Source organism: Martes martes (assembly GCF_963455335.1).
Source record: "Martes martes genome assembly, chromosome: 17".
NCBI lineage: Eukaryota > Metazoa > Chordata > Mammalia > Carnivora > Mustelidae > Martes > Martes martes.
The window spans coordinates 26176384-26189265 of NC_137905.1; the positions used below are offsets into that span (position 1 = coordinate 26176384).

At 60.9% G+C, this 12882-nt stretch overlaps 1 protein-coding gene across 3 annotated transcripts in view; it reads right to left on the reverse strand.

Moving 5' to 3' along the window:
• The window catches only part of NDRG4 (NDRG family member 4), a 40821-nt gene that overhangs the window by 8788 nt on the left and 19151 nt on the right, over positions 1–12882 (reverse strand). For all 3 annotated transcript variants that reach the window (XM_080829657.1, XM_080829658.1, XM_080829656.1), the window contains exons 2-7: positions 12504–12598; positions 8267–8311; positions 1043–1148; positions 701–821; positions 549–611; positions 357–417 (exon numbers count right to left, since the gene is read on the reverse strand). In XM_080829657.1, coding sequence (XP_080685783.1) covers positions 357–417; positions 549–611; positions 701–821; positions 1043–1148; positions 8267–8311; positions 12504–12598 — 491 coding nt within the window. The remainder of the gene's footprint in view (positions 1–356; positions 418–548; positions 612–700; positions 822–1042; positions 1149–8266; positions 8312–12503; positions 12599–12882) is intronic.

A 12882-nucleotide genomic window follows, 5' to 3' on the forward strand; every position in this document is an offset into this window, starting at 1 on the left:
AAGAAAGAAATGTAAAAAGGTAGATATTACCCTAATTAGCGTGTAAGTGATTAGAAAAATCCTTCCTTAGTGGCTAGACCAATTCTTTGTAGAGTTTGTGGCTCACAGATATTTGGGTTTGGGCTAATGGCTACGCAAGTTATCGTTTATAGCCTTTTGAGGAAATGTATGGAAAAATAACTTTTTAAAAATTTCCTGGGATTAAAAAAAGAAAAAAGGGGGGGATTTTCTAAGTGAAGAGGAAGTAGGGGGTGGGGGAGCAGCAAGAAGAAAAAGCAGATATTCCTGTGGCTGTGGCTGAAGCGTTGCAGGGAGAGGCCAGCCCTGGGAGGGGGGGTGGGAGGAGGGAGACTCACGGCAAACTTGGCCAGCACGTAAGCTCCAGCTCCCACTCCGATGCCAATCACGTACTTGAACCTGGCGGAGAGCACGGCTGGTCACTCCAGGGCCAGGGGAGGCGCTGCCCTCAGCTGGTGCCTGCTGGCCCTGCGGTGGCGCGGGGCACCCTCCGGCCCCCTGCCCAGGGCCAGAGTCTGGGTGGGACTCACCCGAAGTGCTGCACCACGCTGGGGAGCATGGCGGCCAGCTGCTCCATGGAGGGGAACTGGTACCTGCGGGTGGAGCGGGCGGTCAGGGCCGGGCGCGGCCTGGACCACGGAGCCAGGGTGATCTGGAGTGGGGAGTGCTCCCTGGTACCTACCCCTGGGGAAACTGCGACGCCCCCACCTGCTGCCCAGGGGCGTCCACGTGGCACACCACGAAGTGCTTGGTGATCTCCTGCATGTCTTCGAAGTTGAAGAAGGTGTTGAAGCACAGCTTGTCTGCAAAGACACAAGTCGCAGCTGTGGCTCAGCAAAGGGGTGGGGAGGCCTGTGGGCCTGAGAGGGAGGGCAAGGTGGAAGCGACCAGCCTCATGGTCCAGCAGGGACACTGAGGCCCAGACGGCTAAGGTCACAGAGCTGAGTGTGAGTGGGGATGTTGGCTGCCCTGTGGGGAAGGAGGGAAGGCCGAGGCAGGCAGGATGGGGCTGGGGTGCACTTACGATTGAGGCCCACGTCATGGTAGGTAAGGATGGCCGGGCGGTTCCCTTTGGGAGAGCCCCGGATCACCACGTGCAGCAGGCCATAAGGTGTCTCAATATCATGTTCCTGGAGGGAAAACAGCACAGGGACAGCCCTTACTCCTGACTGTGGTGGGGCCCCACCTCCCAGCAGGGGGCATCTTATTCTCCTTCCACACCCCCCCTGGCCCCGGGCAGCCCCCCCAGGAGAGCAGACCGGCTGGAGCACCCTTCCCGGATGGCTGGCGTGCACAGGGAGGTCTGCTAACCAGTGGGGTGGCCTGCCACTGCCCAGGCCCTGCCACTCTCGGCCCTGCAGGGTCCAGTGAAACTCATTCTCTCCTAGTCACTGCAGCCCCCCTCCAGGACAGCACAGCCACTCCAGCCTGAGTCCCGCCCTCGCCGTGTTCCTCCACTCAGAATCCTTCAGGGCTGCTGCTGAAGGTCAATGGCCTGGACAGCCCCTCCTGGAATCTGCAGTCACAACCCCCTCCCCCCAGCCAAGCCCAGCCTCCGGCACCCACACTGTCCCTGGCTCCCACCTCCAGACTCTTGCTCACGTTTTTTCCTTCCACCTTGAATGCCCATCCCCGTGACCACCAAGGCCTTGCTTCTGGCAGGGCGTGGTTGGAAACCAACCCCAAAGGCCTTCTGCAGTGACCACTCTGGGATCCTCTTGGTTCACTCCCTTGATTTTGTGGCTTGGGGTTGCTAGTCCTTTGAGAACAGGCACTGGATGCTGTAGGAGGAGGCCGATGTGTGCAGGCATCCTTGAGCCTTGGGGAGGTGCCCTGGGGGACGGTCTCTTTGCAAACTAGTCACTTTTGGCGTCTTGATGGTCAGACTCCAGGAGGGTCTGTCAGAGCTGAATTAACAGCCTTGCCCTGCACCACGGGTATGAGTTGGCCCTGTGAGCGGGAGGTAGGGCTAAGGTCAAGGGCAGGAGTGACTGACCCCCAAATGTGTGCCAAGGGCCAAGCATGTTTTGCATGCATTTTCCCCTTCTGCACGTGGAGGACACTTAGGTTCAGAGAGAAGCCAAGCTCCTGTTCCCGATGGAAAGGGGGAACTCAAGGCAGGAGACAGCTTCCTGGGATCTCGTCTTCCTGGGTCAGGGCTCAGAGGACCCCTGTGTCTCAGCAGGGAATGACAAGGTGGCACCAACCCCACAGCCAAAGGCCACACCCTGGGAGCCACAATTCTGCTGTGAGGCCCTGTTCAATAGACCTGATGTCCTCTAAGTGGGCCCAGGGCCACCACAGGTTCCCCACATCCCAGGCCTGTCCTCAGGGCCAACAAAACAAGGAACACTTCCTGCTCAATGATGGCTGACCGTCGTGTCTCATTTACTTGTCACAGGGACCCAAGCCCTGGAGGACCAAACTGAGGTTGGGAAAGGAGAAATGACTTGCTCAAGGTCAAGCCCAGAAAGGGTAAACTGGGCCTTGCCAGGTGCCAGCCTCTGAGGCTAGGAGTATGCCCTGAAGGCTCCGCTCCGGAGATTTCCAAGCAGGCAGCTCTCCACAGCCGCCTGTCCCTGCTGGGGGGCCTGCGCCTCGTCCCCCAGCCCCCACACTACTCGCTCAGCTCTGGAGGGCAGGGGGTGGGGGGCAGGAGGGGCGCCAATGCACAAGAGCTGCAATGCGCTTCCTGCGGTGTGAAGGGCGGTTCTCCGCGGGGGTCAGCGCTGGCCCCGGGGTACCAGTCAGGGCCCAGGGCGGCAGTCATCCACCCGCACACCTCTGCCGCCTGTCACTGTGCGTGGGGGACTGTCTACAAGCTTCCAGCCCTGGTGTGACCGCGCATCACCATCAGCATACCCTGGGCCTTGGGACTTAGGCACAGTGCTCTCCTCCCCCAAAGGCTGGTCCCCTGCGGCCCAGTGACTCGGCTGAACCCCCCTCCCCCACCGACCCAGGAGCTCCGACCCAGCTCAGCCAGACAGGAGCTAAGTGTCCCGGTCCCTCAGGGTGCAGCACCAGAGGGGCGACCCGAGGGCCGCAGCCGAATGTGCTCTGAGCCCCCAGCCCCCAGGGCCGAGCGCTCTCATTGGCTCCCGGTGACGTCAGAGCCCCCTCCCTTGCTGCGGCGGGGCAGGCGCCCACCTGGAGGCGGGGGCTCTGACGTCCTCTCTTGGTGGGTCCCTCTACCCTGGCTCATGACCTTGAGAGCTGGGGTGGCGGGTGGTCCCAGCTGGGTTTCAGCGTGTGGGCGGGGGTGACGGGCTACAGGGGGGCGGCTAGTACGATTCATTCCATCAGCCACATCAGCGATTGGGCCGACCACCTGGGGTAGGCGCTGACGTGCTGCATGGGTGCGGGGCAGCGGAGGGTGGGGGAGGGAGAGTGGTGCTGTGCCCCGGCAGGGCAGGCTGGGCGTGGGGTGGAGGAGGACTTGGGCCCCGGATTCTCCCTCTTTGAGAAAGAACAGTACCCCTGGGCACTGCTGCCCGGGGCCCTTACCCCAGTAGGATCATGGCTCCAGCACTGCCTTTCTCCACCCCCTAAATAAGACGCCGCAACCCCTCCTCGTGTCCTCTCTTGCAGGGACTTCGGCCTGAAGGCTGTGTTAGCAGCCGGCCCAGTCCTCCCTGCCTCAGCCGGACTGGCACCGAAGTTCCCTGGGGACCGCAGCGGAGGAAGGAAGGAAGAGGCTGTCCTTCCGTTCTCACTCCGGTGCAGCCACCCAAACAACCAGGACAACCCTCGAGGGGTCAGGAAGAGTGACACCCTGACACGTGCAGGGAAGAGAGCCTCCGCCAGGGCTGAGGCGGTCACAGGCCCGCGGCAGATGCCAGCCGGGCACCTGCCAGGCCAAGGGCACACCGTCAGTGGGAGGTGCGTGCGCCCAGGCTTGCAGGCAGGTTGCACAGCTCATTCCGCTTTCTGCGGCTTTTGGCCCTTCCCCGCAGGCCCTGGCTAGCAGCGCACCCCCTAGCCACTGCTGCAGGCCAGGGGCACCAGGGACTCTAGAACCTGCTGCCGGCCTTGCCTCCTTGATGCCCAAGGTGAGGCGACCGAAAGCAGCTCCACCACCAGAGGCACAGGGCTGTCCCTTCCTCCCTACCCACCTGGCCGCCCCCAGAGCCCTCACTCACCCCATCCCAGCACTCCGGCATCTTGCCGAGCGAGAAGGCGATCCGCCTCTACCAGGCAGGGCAAACAAAGGCCTGAGTCACCAGGGTCCAGAGGGAGGGGGCAGAGCGAGGGGGAGATGGCGGTGCTGTGATGGGGTGCCGCTCCCTGGGCCATTTATATGCAGAGCCCAGCCGATGGCCCGCCCCGCCTCCCTGCGGGGTTCCTGAGCAGCCACTCGCTCTCCCCAGCCCCTGCTTCCAGATTGGCGGGCGGGAGACGAACCCGGCTCTCATTGGCTTCCAAAGTCCTCACTCACCCCTGCTCCTGCTCCTCCTCCTGCTCCCCCGCTTCCCAGCAACACAGCATCCTTGCTGGTCCCCAGGCCCTGCATCCTGCCCACCCCCAGCACACAGGCACCCCCCGCCCCCAGCCGCATGCAGGATCCTGGGAAGATGAGACAAGAATCTTCCCATACAGGTGTGTCCTGTGTCAGGGACCCAGGAGCCGCTCATGGACACGCACCCCAACATACGGCAGGGCACACAGGCATGCCCTGGATGGCACAGTCCTTGACCCGTTCCCTGGGGAGCAGGGAGGGCCTGAGAGGGCTGGGAGCCCAGCCTCCGCCTCAGGGAGGTCTGGATCACTTAACCTTGAGAGGATGGGGGAGTGACTGGCTATCTGGGGCAACCTTCTGTGGTGACCCTGTTCCAGGGCCTGCTCCTCCTCCACTCCCCAGGGTCTCCCTTAGGGCAGCCCCCACTCTATCCACATGTATGCCCCGTGCCTGCCCACAGGGCCATTGGCAGGACCAGCGGCATGGTGGGCACACACCGGCTTTGCCCTCCCACCTGCATCCTACAGCAAGGGGCTGGAGGCCACCATGGGAGAAGAAGAACAGGAGTCAGCCTACCAAAGCAGCCGAGGACGAGGGTTGCCCCCCTCCTGCAGACTCCCCAGCTCTCTGTCCTGGGGCCAACCGGGGGTGGGGGCGGGGGCAGGATGCACGGCCAGCGCCGGCCCATGCCCTGACCTCCTGAGCAGCAAGGACTTGTGTGGGGAGCTGGCTGGAGACCATGGATAGAGTAAACTGGGAAGGAGGAGGCAGAGGAGAGGAGAGGAAATGGGTCAGGAGTGGAGCCTAGGAGGGAGCCCAAGGACTGAGAGAAGCAGGAACGACTCAGAGGAGGGTGCTGGGCGCCTGTGGCCCCATTCCGTCTCTTTCATGAAGGAACGCGCCACTCAGGCCAGCCTGCTCTGCCAGCCCTGCACGCTGGCTGGCAGCCCTGGGGCGAGGGGGTCGCCTCCCCATCTCTGGGCATCCAGTGACCTGGTCAACACCTGCTATGTGTGCTATTTCCGGCCACGTCCTCTGCCCTGAGCGCACCAACAACTTTCCCTGCCCCATCTGTGACCTCTGGCTCTGGGGACCCCGTACTCTGCACTCTCCCGGCACAGCGAGGGTGCGGAATGGGGTGTCCCCTTGCCCCTTAGAGATGGGCCATGCTCTTTGGTCCCCGCGGCCACTCTGGCACAGCCCAACCCCTGCCCTGTTCACTTACGCCTCCTACCTGCTCCTTAAAGGGGACGAGGGTTGTCCTCCCACTGCTCTTCTGTGGTCCCCATCCAACCTTATGCCTAGTCCAACCTCTGACCTCCGAGGGACTCTGCCACTCTTGGTCCCCAGTGAGAAGCTAACCCTGGACACTGCCTACTCCCAGCCAAGGCCCTCATTTCTGCTCAGCTCACTGGCTTCGAAACCAAAGACCCGAGTTCAAGTCCCGGATCCCCTACCCACTAGCCGGGTAACCCCAGGTAAGGATTTGTAATTTCTCTGTGCTTCAGGCTCAACCGTAACACAGGAATCCAGCCTTCCTGAAGAGTTGCTGTGAAAACAAGCAAGAGCTCCGTGAGGGGCTCCAGACCTGACCTCATGCCTGCCCAGGCCCTAAGGGGAGAAACAGGGCAATCCGTGTGTCTTTCCACACTGTGGTCCTTTCCCTGGACTGTGGTTGGATAAGGCAGGGTCAGGTCCTAGCCAGCCAAACCTTGGCTCCAGCTATATCTCTGTCACTTCTCTGCTGTGTGACCCTGGGCAAGTCAGTCAACCTCTCTGAGCCTCCACATCTGTAAATGGGAGAATAGCTATGCTGTCTGCATGGATAGCTGCAAGGATAACACAGAGTCCTCACACAGCTATGGAAAAGGATGGAAAAACTAAAGCACAGAGAAGTTTACTGTCCCACTTAGCTAGTAAACACGGAGCTTTCCAGCACCTTAGCACTCAGGTCCTGGGGTCACATTGTTAAGGGCAGCAAATGCTTATTAGCATATCTCCCACTTGCCAGCCTCTTCCAAACACCTTGCACATGTGACCTTATTTTATCTCCTTAACATCCACTTTACAGATGAGGAAAATGAAGCACAGAGAGCTTCTGTCACCTGCCCAACATCACACAGGAGCAGGGACCACACCCGGGCTGCATGCCTCTGACTCCACGCTCTGGAGGCCACAGTCACCGGGAGCTCGGAATCAGAGTGCTGGGCCTCGGGCATCACTTCCCAGGGAGGTCTGAGCTCTCTGTTCCCACTGTGCACATAATGTAGTGACAGGTGCTGGAAGTCACACGGCCCACAAGTGGAAGGGACAGGCCCTGGACCCAGGTCTGTTGGGTTCTTGTTTGTCTTGCCTCCCCCACTGGCTGGGTCCATTGAGGCAAGGAACGAAAAGGGGATAAAATTCCTGCCAGGCCTTGGCCCAGATAAGGGCCACGCATCCTCTCAGCCGCTTTTCGAGGGAAAAAAAGAAAAAAGAGGCAGCAGCCTCTGGGGGTGTAAATGGAGTAGAGGGGCAGGTGCCTCTAATACCTGCTGTCCCTTACGGAGCAAGGGGGCCTGAACACAGCTGGCCAGCCAGCTTGGCCTGGCCAATGGGGAACAGGTGCAAAGGAGCCCAGGATTCCCCTGGCCCCTTTCGTACTCCCCAGCTGTGTTTTGGGGGCTGGCGGTCAACACTACTGGTCTGGTGGGTCCCACCTGCTGTCAGCCATGTCTACTCTGGCCTTTTGGGGATTCTACTTCTTCAGCCCCCTCCTGGCACAAAGGGGCTTTTTGTCCTGTCTTCCTCCGAGTTGGGAGAACAAGAAGTCCCCCTTGAGGTGCCCGCATAGATCCCCAGCTGGGGCTGGGCCACCTCCTGGCCACATCCCTCCTCTCCCTGCTCCTGGGCTCCCGTTTGTTCCCCAGACCCCATCCTGTCCTCAGCTCCAGAGCCCTTTGTGTTTGGAACCGGTGCTCCCAGGGGACGGGAGCACATGCACTCGGGCTGCTCCGAGGCCTCCTCTGGTGTCCTTGAAGGGACACATGACCCAGGGCCTGACGCACAGGCCTGGGATCCGGGTCCCTGCTGCAGCGCAGGGTGCCGGGGGGAGGAGCCTGCTGGCCTCCCCACCTTGCGTCACCCTGGCATCCAGACCGGGAGGCTGGGGCTGTGGGGGCGCGGGGGAGGGGGGGGCACGGGGCAGAGGGTGATCTCTGAGACCGAACCAAACTGAAGGCAGGCTCAGGAGAGGGCCCTTCCGGCCAGCCAGGAGGAAGGTCCTAGAAGGGTCTGATTTGGTTCAGCAGCTTTTGATGGCCAGCAGCGCTCTGGAACCCGTGGAGGTTCCCGCCGCGTCTGCCTTCAGATGTTTTCTGAGGCCGGAAAGAGAGGGCAACGATGGGACTCAGAGGGAAGGAATGGCACCGTGCAGAGGAATAAACACAAAGAACGATTTCAATTTTCACAGGGAACCTGGCATCAAACTCGAGAGGACACGGTTGTCCCGGCGACGGTTTCCACGGAAACGGGAGCTATTGCAGAGCCAGCCTCACTGGAGGAAAGTGCCGATTCAGATGACAGCAGCCCAGCTCCATCCCCGCTTCCCCCAGGCCTCACCCCTGCTCCGGTCCCAGCGGGGAAGCGGAGGCCTGTCTCCACGGAGCAGGGAGCAGGGAAAGCTGGGGTGAAGAGAGGGTGGGTCCTGGAGGCTGTGAGAAGGGCGGGGACCCTCCTCTGGGACCAGGCTGGGCAAGGTCAGGGGCTGGCGGCTGGCAGTCCCCCATCTGGGGAGGTGGAGCGGAGACCTACCTTCCAGTCTGTGTCCACAGCCAAGAGGAAGGTGTCGGAGTTCTCCTGAGGGAAGGCAGAAAGAGGGGCGGCACGTTAGGCCCTGTCTGGCCCGGGGGCTCCAGGGGCTCCAGGGGCTCCAGGGGCTCCAGGGGCTCGGGCGGCTCAGCCTGGAGCAGACGCACTTGCTGTGTTCCCGGGTCCAGCTTCATGTTAACAAAGGCGACCCAGGGCTTGCCAGGCAGCGGGCAAGTTAAGTGCCTGGTGGATAAGCCTACTAGTAGCTACTCAGACCAACTTTACCTATTAATTGAAAATGTGGAGATGTCTATCTTACAGGTGGGAAGGGGGAGGCTTTAGAGAGACTGACTCACCTGGCCAGAAAGTGGTGGGAACTCTGGAGCCAAATCCTTGCTGGGGGTCCTTCTGCCCTCTGCCCTGCTGCCTCCCCCGCCCCCTAAAGGTCAGACCGCTGAGGCCTCACCGCAGAGGATGTCAGGGAAGGAGGGCAGAGAGAGGCAGGACGAACACACCCACATTAGATATGGGGAAGCTGAGGCCCAGGGAGGGAGGAACTTGGGGCTTTTCCAAGCTGCACAAAGTCTCTGTCTGGGTCTTCGGCTCCTCCCACCTTTCCAGACCTGCCTGCTTTGTGCTCTCAAAGCACAGAGGTCCACCGTACAGTGGGAGTCGCTGGTGCCCATCCTTCCCGCTGGGCTGCAAGTCCCATGAGGGCAGGACCCCGTCCGGCTCTGCTCTCCCCATAAAGCCTGGGCCAGAATGGGCTCCCCAAACCCAGACAGAGCCGGGTGAGCGTCTGCTTTTGCAAATGAGGGGAATCAGCTTGGAAGCACCCACTGTTTCCAAGGCAGTGGCGTGCGATGCGGAGTGGAAGAGGGGGCTAGAACCCCACGTGTGTGTCCTCTGTGGGTCTGGTCTAGTGAAGGAAACCTCATAGGGTTAAGAGGGGAGTGGCACATGTCCAGGAAAAGCAGAGACCCTGGCCCTCTGCCTTGCTTTCTGCTGTGCCTGTCTAGAAACCTCGGCTGTGACAAACGGGGTGGGCCACCTCGCTTCACAGCCTCCGTCCGCGAGGATTAAGGAGAAGCGCGGTCACTCTGTCCTTTATACTCCTGCACTTGACCTTCTGTGCTGCACAAGCTCCAGGAGGCTCTACCCATGAATTCATGGATAAATGAGACAGATTAGGACCAAGATGTTATCTGAGAAGGGCGAGACAAGGGCTGCGCTGCTAATGGACAAGACCGAAGACGACCCCAAAAGGAAAAGAATGAAACCAGCAATTCGGATATTTTACTCTCAACATAAGGATAAGTTTAACCCCCTCCTTTCTGGCAGTTAGGGCGGTGGGGGCGGTGGACAGAATGAGCCCGCTCTAGAGGGTCTCCCACCCCAAGAGGAAAGCCAGGTTTCCCGTGGCTGGGACTGTCGCATACACAGGGGCTGTCCTCTGGCCTCACTTCTCAGCTCCTCCGGGGCCTGAGGGTTCTGCCTGCGGGAGGGGTGGAGAGCGCAGCGGAGGTGACCAGGCCACTCCTGAACCTCTGAGGGAGGGGATGGGGGGTCTCGGGGAAGGGGATGAGGCTGGTGCCTGATGAAGCCTCTCACTGGAAGGTCACGCCCAAGCCGGAGGGCAGGGAAGGAGATCGGAGAGATTTCTAGACTCAAGACCCTAAGAGCGGGAGAGGAGGAAGCGGTTTTGTGAAAAACAAAATCAACACAAAGGATGAGGCAGATAATGGCGGGGTGTGCTGCGCGATTCGACCGGGCTGGGGGGTCGCCGGGAGATGGGAAGGCCTTGGAGGGGCAGGAGCAAACGAAGAAAGCGCAGGGATGATACACGCCAACCCAGGGGCCCAGGAGGTCCTGGAAGGAAAGCAGGAACAGTCTGAGGCAGACAGGTGGCGAGAGGGCCCAGCTGGGAGGAGGCCCAGCAGCGGCTTGGGGGAGACAGAGGATGGGGACACAGCACGGGCCGAAGGAGCAACAAATGCCCCGTGGAGCCCTGGACACGCCTGGCGTCCGGGTCTTCCAAGGCAAGCAAGCCTGGAATGGTGAGCTCGATGGTGGGTAAGGATGTGGGACTCTGCATTCCCCACTGGACACAAAGAGTTGACACCCAGCAGACCGCAGTAGGTTTAAGAAGCGAGGGGACAGACGCCTTCCTGTGCTGCAGCTGGGAGAGAGAACCGGGGAACGGCTGGGAAAGAGAGAGCCAGAATGGCTCTGGAAGGCCAAGAGTGAGGTCACAAGAACCTGCAGTGGCCATGCTGGGAGCACACGGGTGTCTGGGGGGGGGGGGGAGGTGTTGGGGATGGGGCCATTGATGACGATGTGACCAGGGCTAGGGCACAAGGTTTGTGCCAGGCCGGGGGAAGAGAGAAGCGGTGGGGGGCTCAGGGCTGAAACACAGATCATCAGGCAGGGAGGGCACGTCACGGTGGCAAACTCAGGTCCGGGTCCAGGAGGGATGAAGGGGGACGCCAAATGCAGCAGACAGAAGGCAGAGCCAGGGTGCTGGTCAAAGGCGCCACGCTCACCAAGTCAGGTTTGGGGGGCAGTAAGGACCGGGCCAGACTGGCAGGGAAGGGGCGTGGGGGCATCTCTTGGGGTGTCCTGCAGAGGTGGAGGGTGGGAGAGCCAGGCCGGGATGCACGAGGCCAGGGTGCCCTCAGATCTCTGTGCTGCCCACAGACAACTGGTACCTGCAGGCCGCGCCTCTGGGCAGCTGCTCCGGAACCCCCACGCCTCAGCTCTTGCAGCAGGGTGCAGGGGTCCCCAAGGGTACCGTCTACCCACCTAGACTCGCAAGCAGGCCGGGCTCTGCTTGCCTCGAAATGGGGGGTGGTTGGGGGGTGCACTTTTTCAGGAAGTTCTGGGAAACTTCCTTCTTCTGAGACACATCACAATCTGCGATGACCCGACCCTCTTCGCCGAGAGCCTTAGGTGTACAAGGCTCCGCTAGGCCCTGGGGAGACCAGTAATAAAACGGACAGGATCCCTGTTAGGGGGTCAGTATTGGACTTGGAGTTGGAGAAGGCCTCTTTGAGGAGGGGGCATTGGGACAGAGCCTGAATAAAGTGAGGACAAGTTTGGAGCAAGGTACCCTAGGAGGAAGCAGCAGCTGGGGACAGGAGTGGCTGGTTCAAGGAAGAGTAGCCGGCCCCTCGGCAGGAGAGGAGGCTGGGGGTGGGGTGCAGACCTCCTCCTGGGCCTGGGAAGGACGGTGGTTGCAGCCCGAGCCAGGTGGCAGGCACTGGCCAGCTTTAAGCAGAAAGTGACATGATATATTTTAAAAGGCTGTAGAGTAAGGAGAGCACTGGGGAGGCTCCTGGCAGCCCCGAGACAGGAGATGGGGGGCCTTGGAACAGGCCAGGGAGACAGCTAGAAGGAAGGCGGCAGCTCACCAGCCGCTCCCTGACCATTCCTGGGGGCTGCCCCCACATATTCAGGTCTTCTCCGTTAACCCAAGATTCTGTCTTGAAGATAAGGGGCGGGACTGCCAGCCTGGTGTGGCTGGCCCCTGGAGCCCCAGCCAGCCACTGTCCCAACACAAGGCACTCGGCGGTTCTCGTGCTCAGGTCCCGGCCAGAGGGTGTGAGAGGGCAGGGCAGAGACCAGTGTGCCGAGGTTTTGGGGACGGGGCTCCTGGCTTCCCCATCTGTAAACTGAGAGGTGAGCGGCACAACCAGCAGAGACCCGCGGTCCCCATGCTCAAGGATTCTCTGAGCAGTGGATGCACAGCTTTACTTTGCAGGAAGGGAAAAGGAGGCTGCACCAGGCATCACCACAACAAGAAAATGTGGGGTACAAACAACTCTGGAGTCTAACACCCAGTGTTAGAAGTTAGAAGAGAAGTCCGCAGAGGAGGCAAGGCCCTGCCACTGCCCAGAGGGTACCCTCTTGGGGCTCCATCACCTCCCAGAACCAAGGGTTGAGCATGGCCTCCTTCCCAACAGCTCTGTGACCTTGGCCAAGTCAGTTAACTTTCTGTGCCTCAGTTTTCACATCACTGAAATGGGACTAACTCTCCTAAAGAGCCTCTCCACCTCAAAGGCAGCAAAAGCCACAGCGCAGAGGGCTGGGTCTCAGGGTGGCCGGAGGACTCCAGGCGCCCGGCTCCCCAAGGAGGGTCCCTGGGCTCCTGGCCATCGGCAAAACTGGAGGGAAGGCACGCGGTTTCCTTCTTGGCCACGAGGTGGCGCCCTCTACCCCAGGACCGCAAAAGGCCACTCACCAGCTCGGCAGCGTCCTGGCCCCGGAGCAGTGGCTTTTCCTCGGGGAATCGCAGCTCCTGCAGCCCGGCCATGGTCACGTCGTGGAGCAGGAGCCCTAGGGAGGGAGGACGACGGTTGGGCCCTGCTGCTGAATCTCCCTGGTGTAGAGGAGGACAGCACAAGCGCCGTGCAGGGGCGCAGGGGACCACACCCACCACTTCGTTTCTGGAACCCCCTGACCCCCTCCCTTCCTGGTCCCTAAGTGCCCCCTCAGCGCGGGGCTTCACAGGGGCATCGAGGCTGCGTTTGCAAGACCCGCCTGTTTAGCTCTGAGGCCGTCATTATATTATTTGCTCTTAAAAAGTTAAAAGATGCTTAGAAAGAAAGAATAAAGAAGAG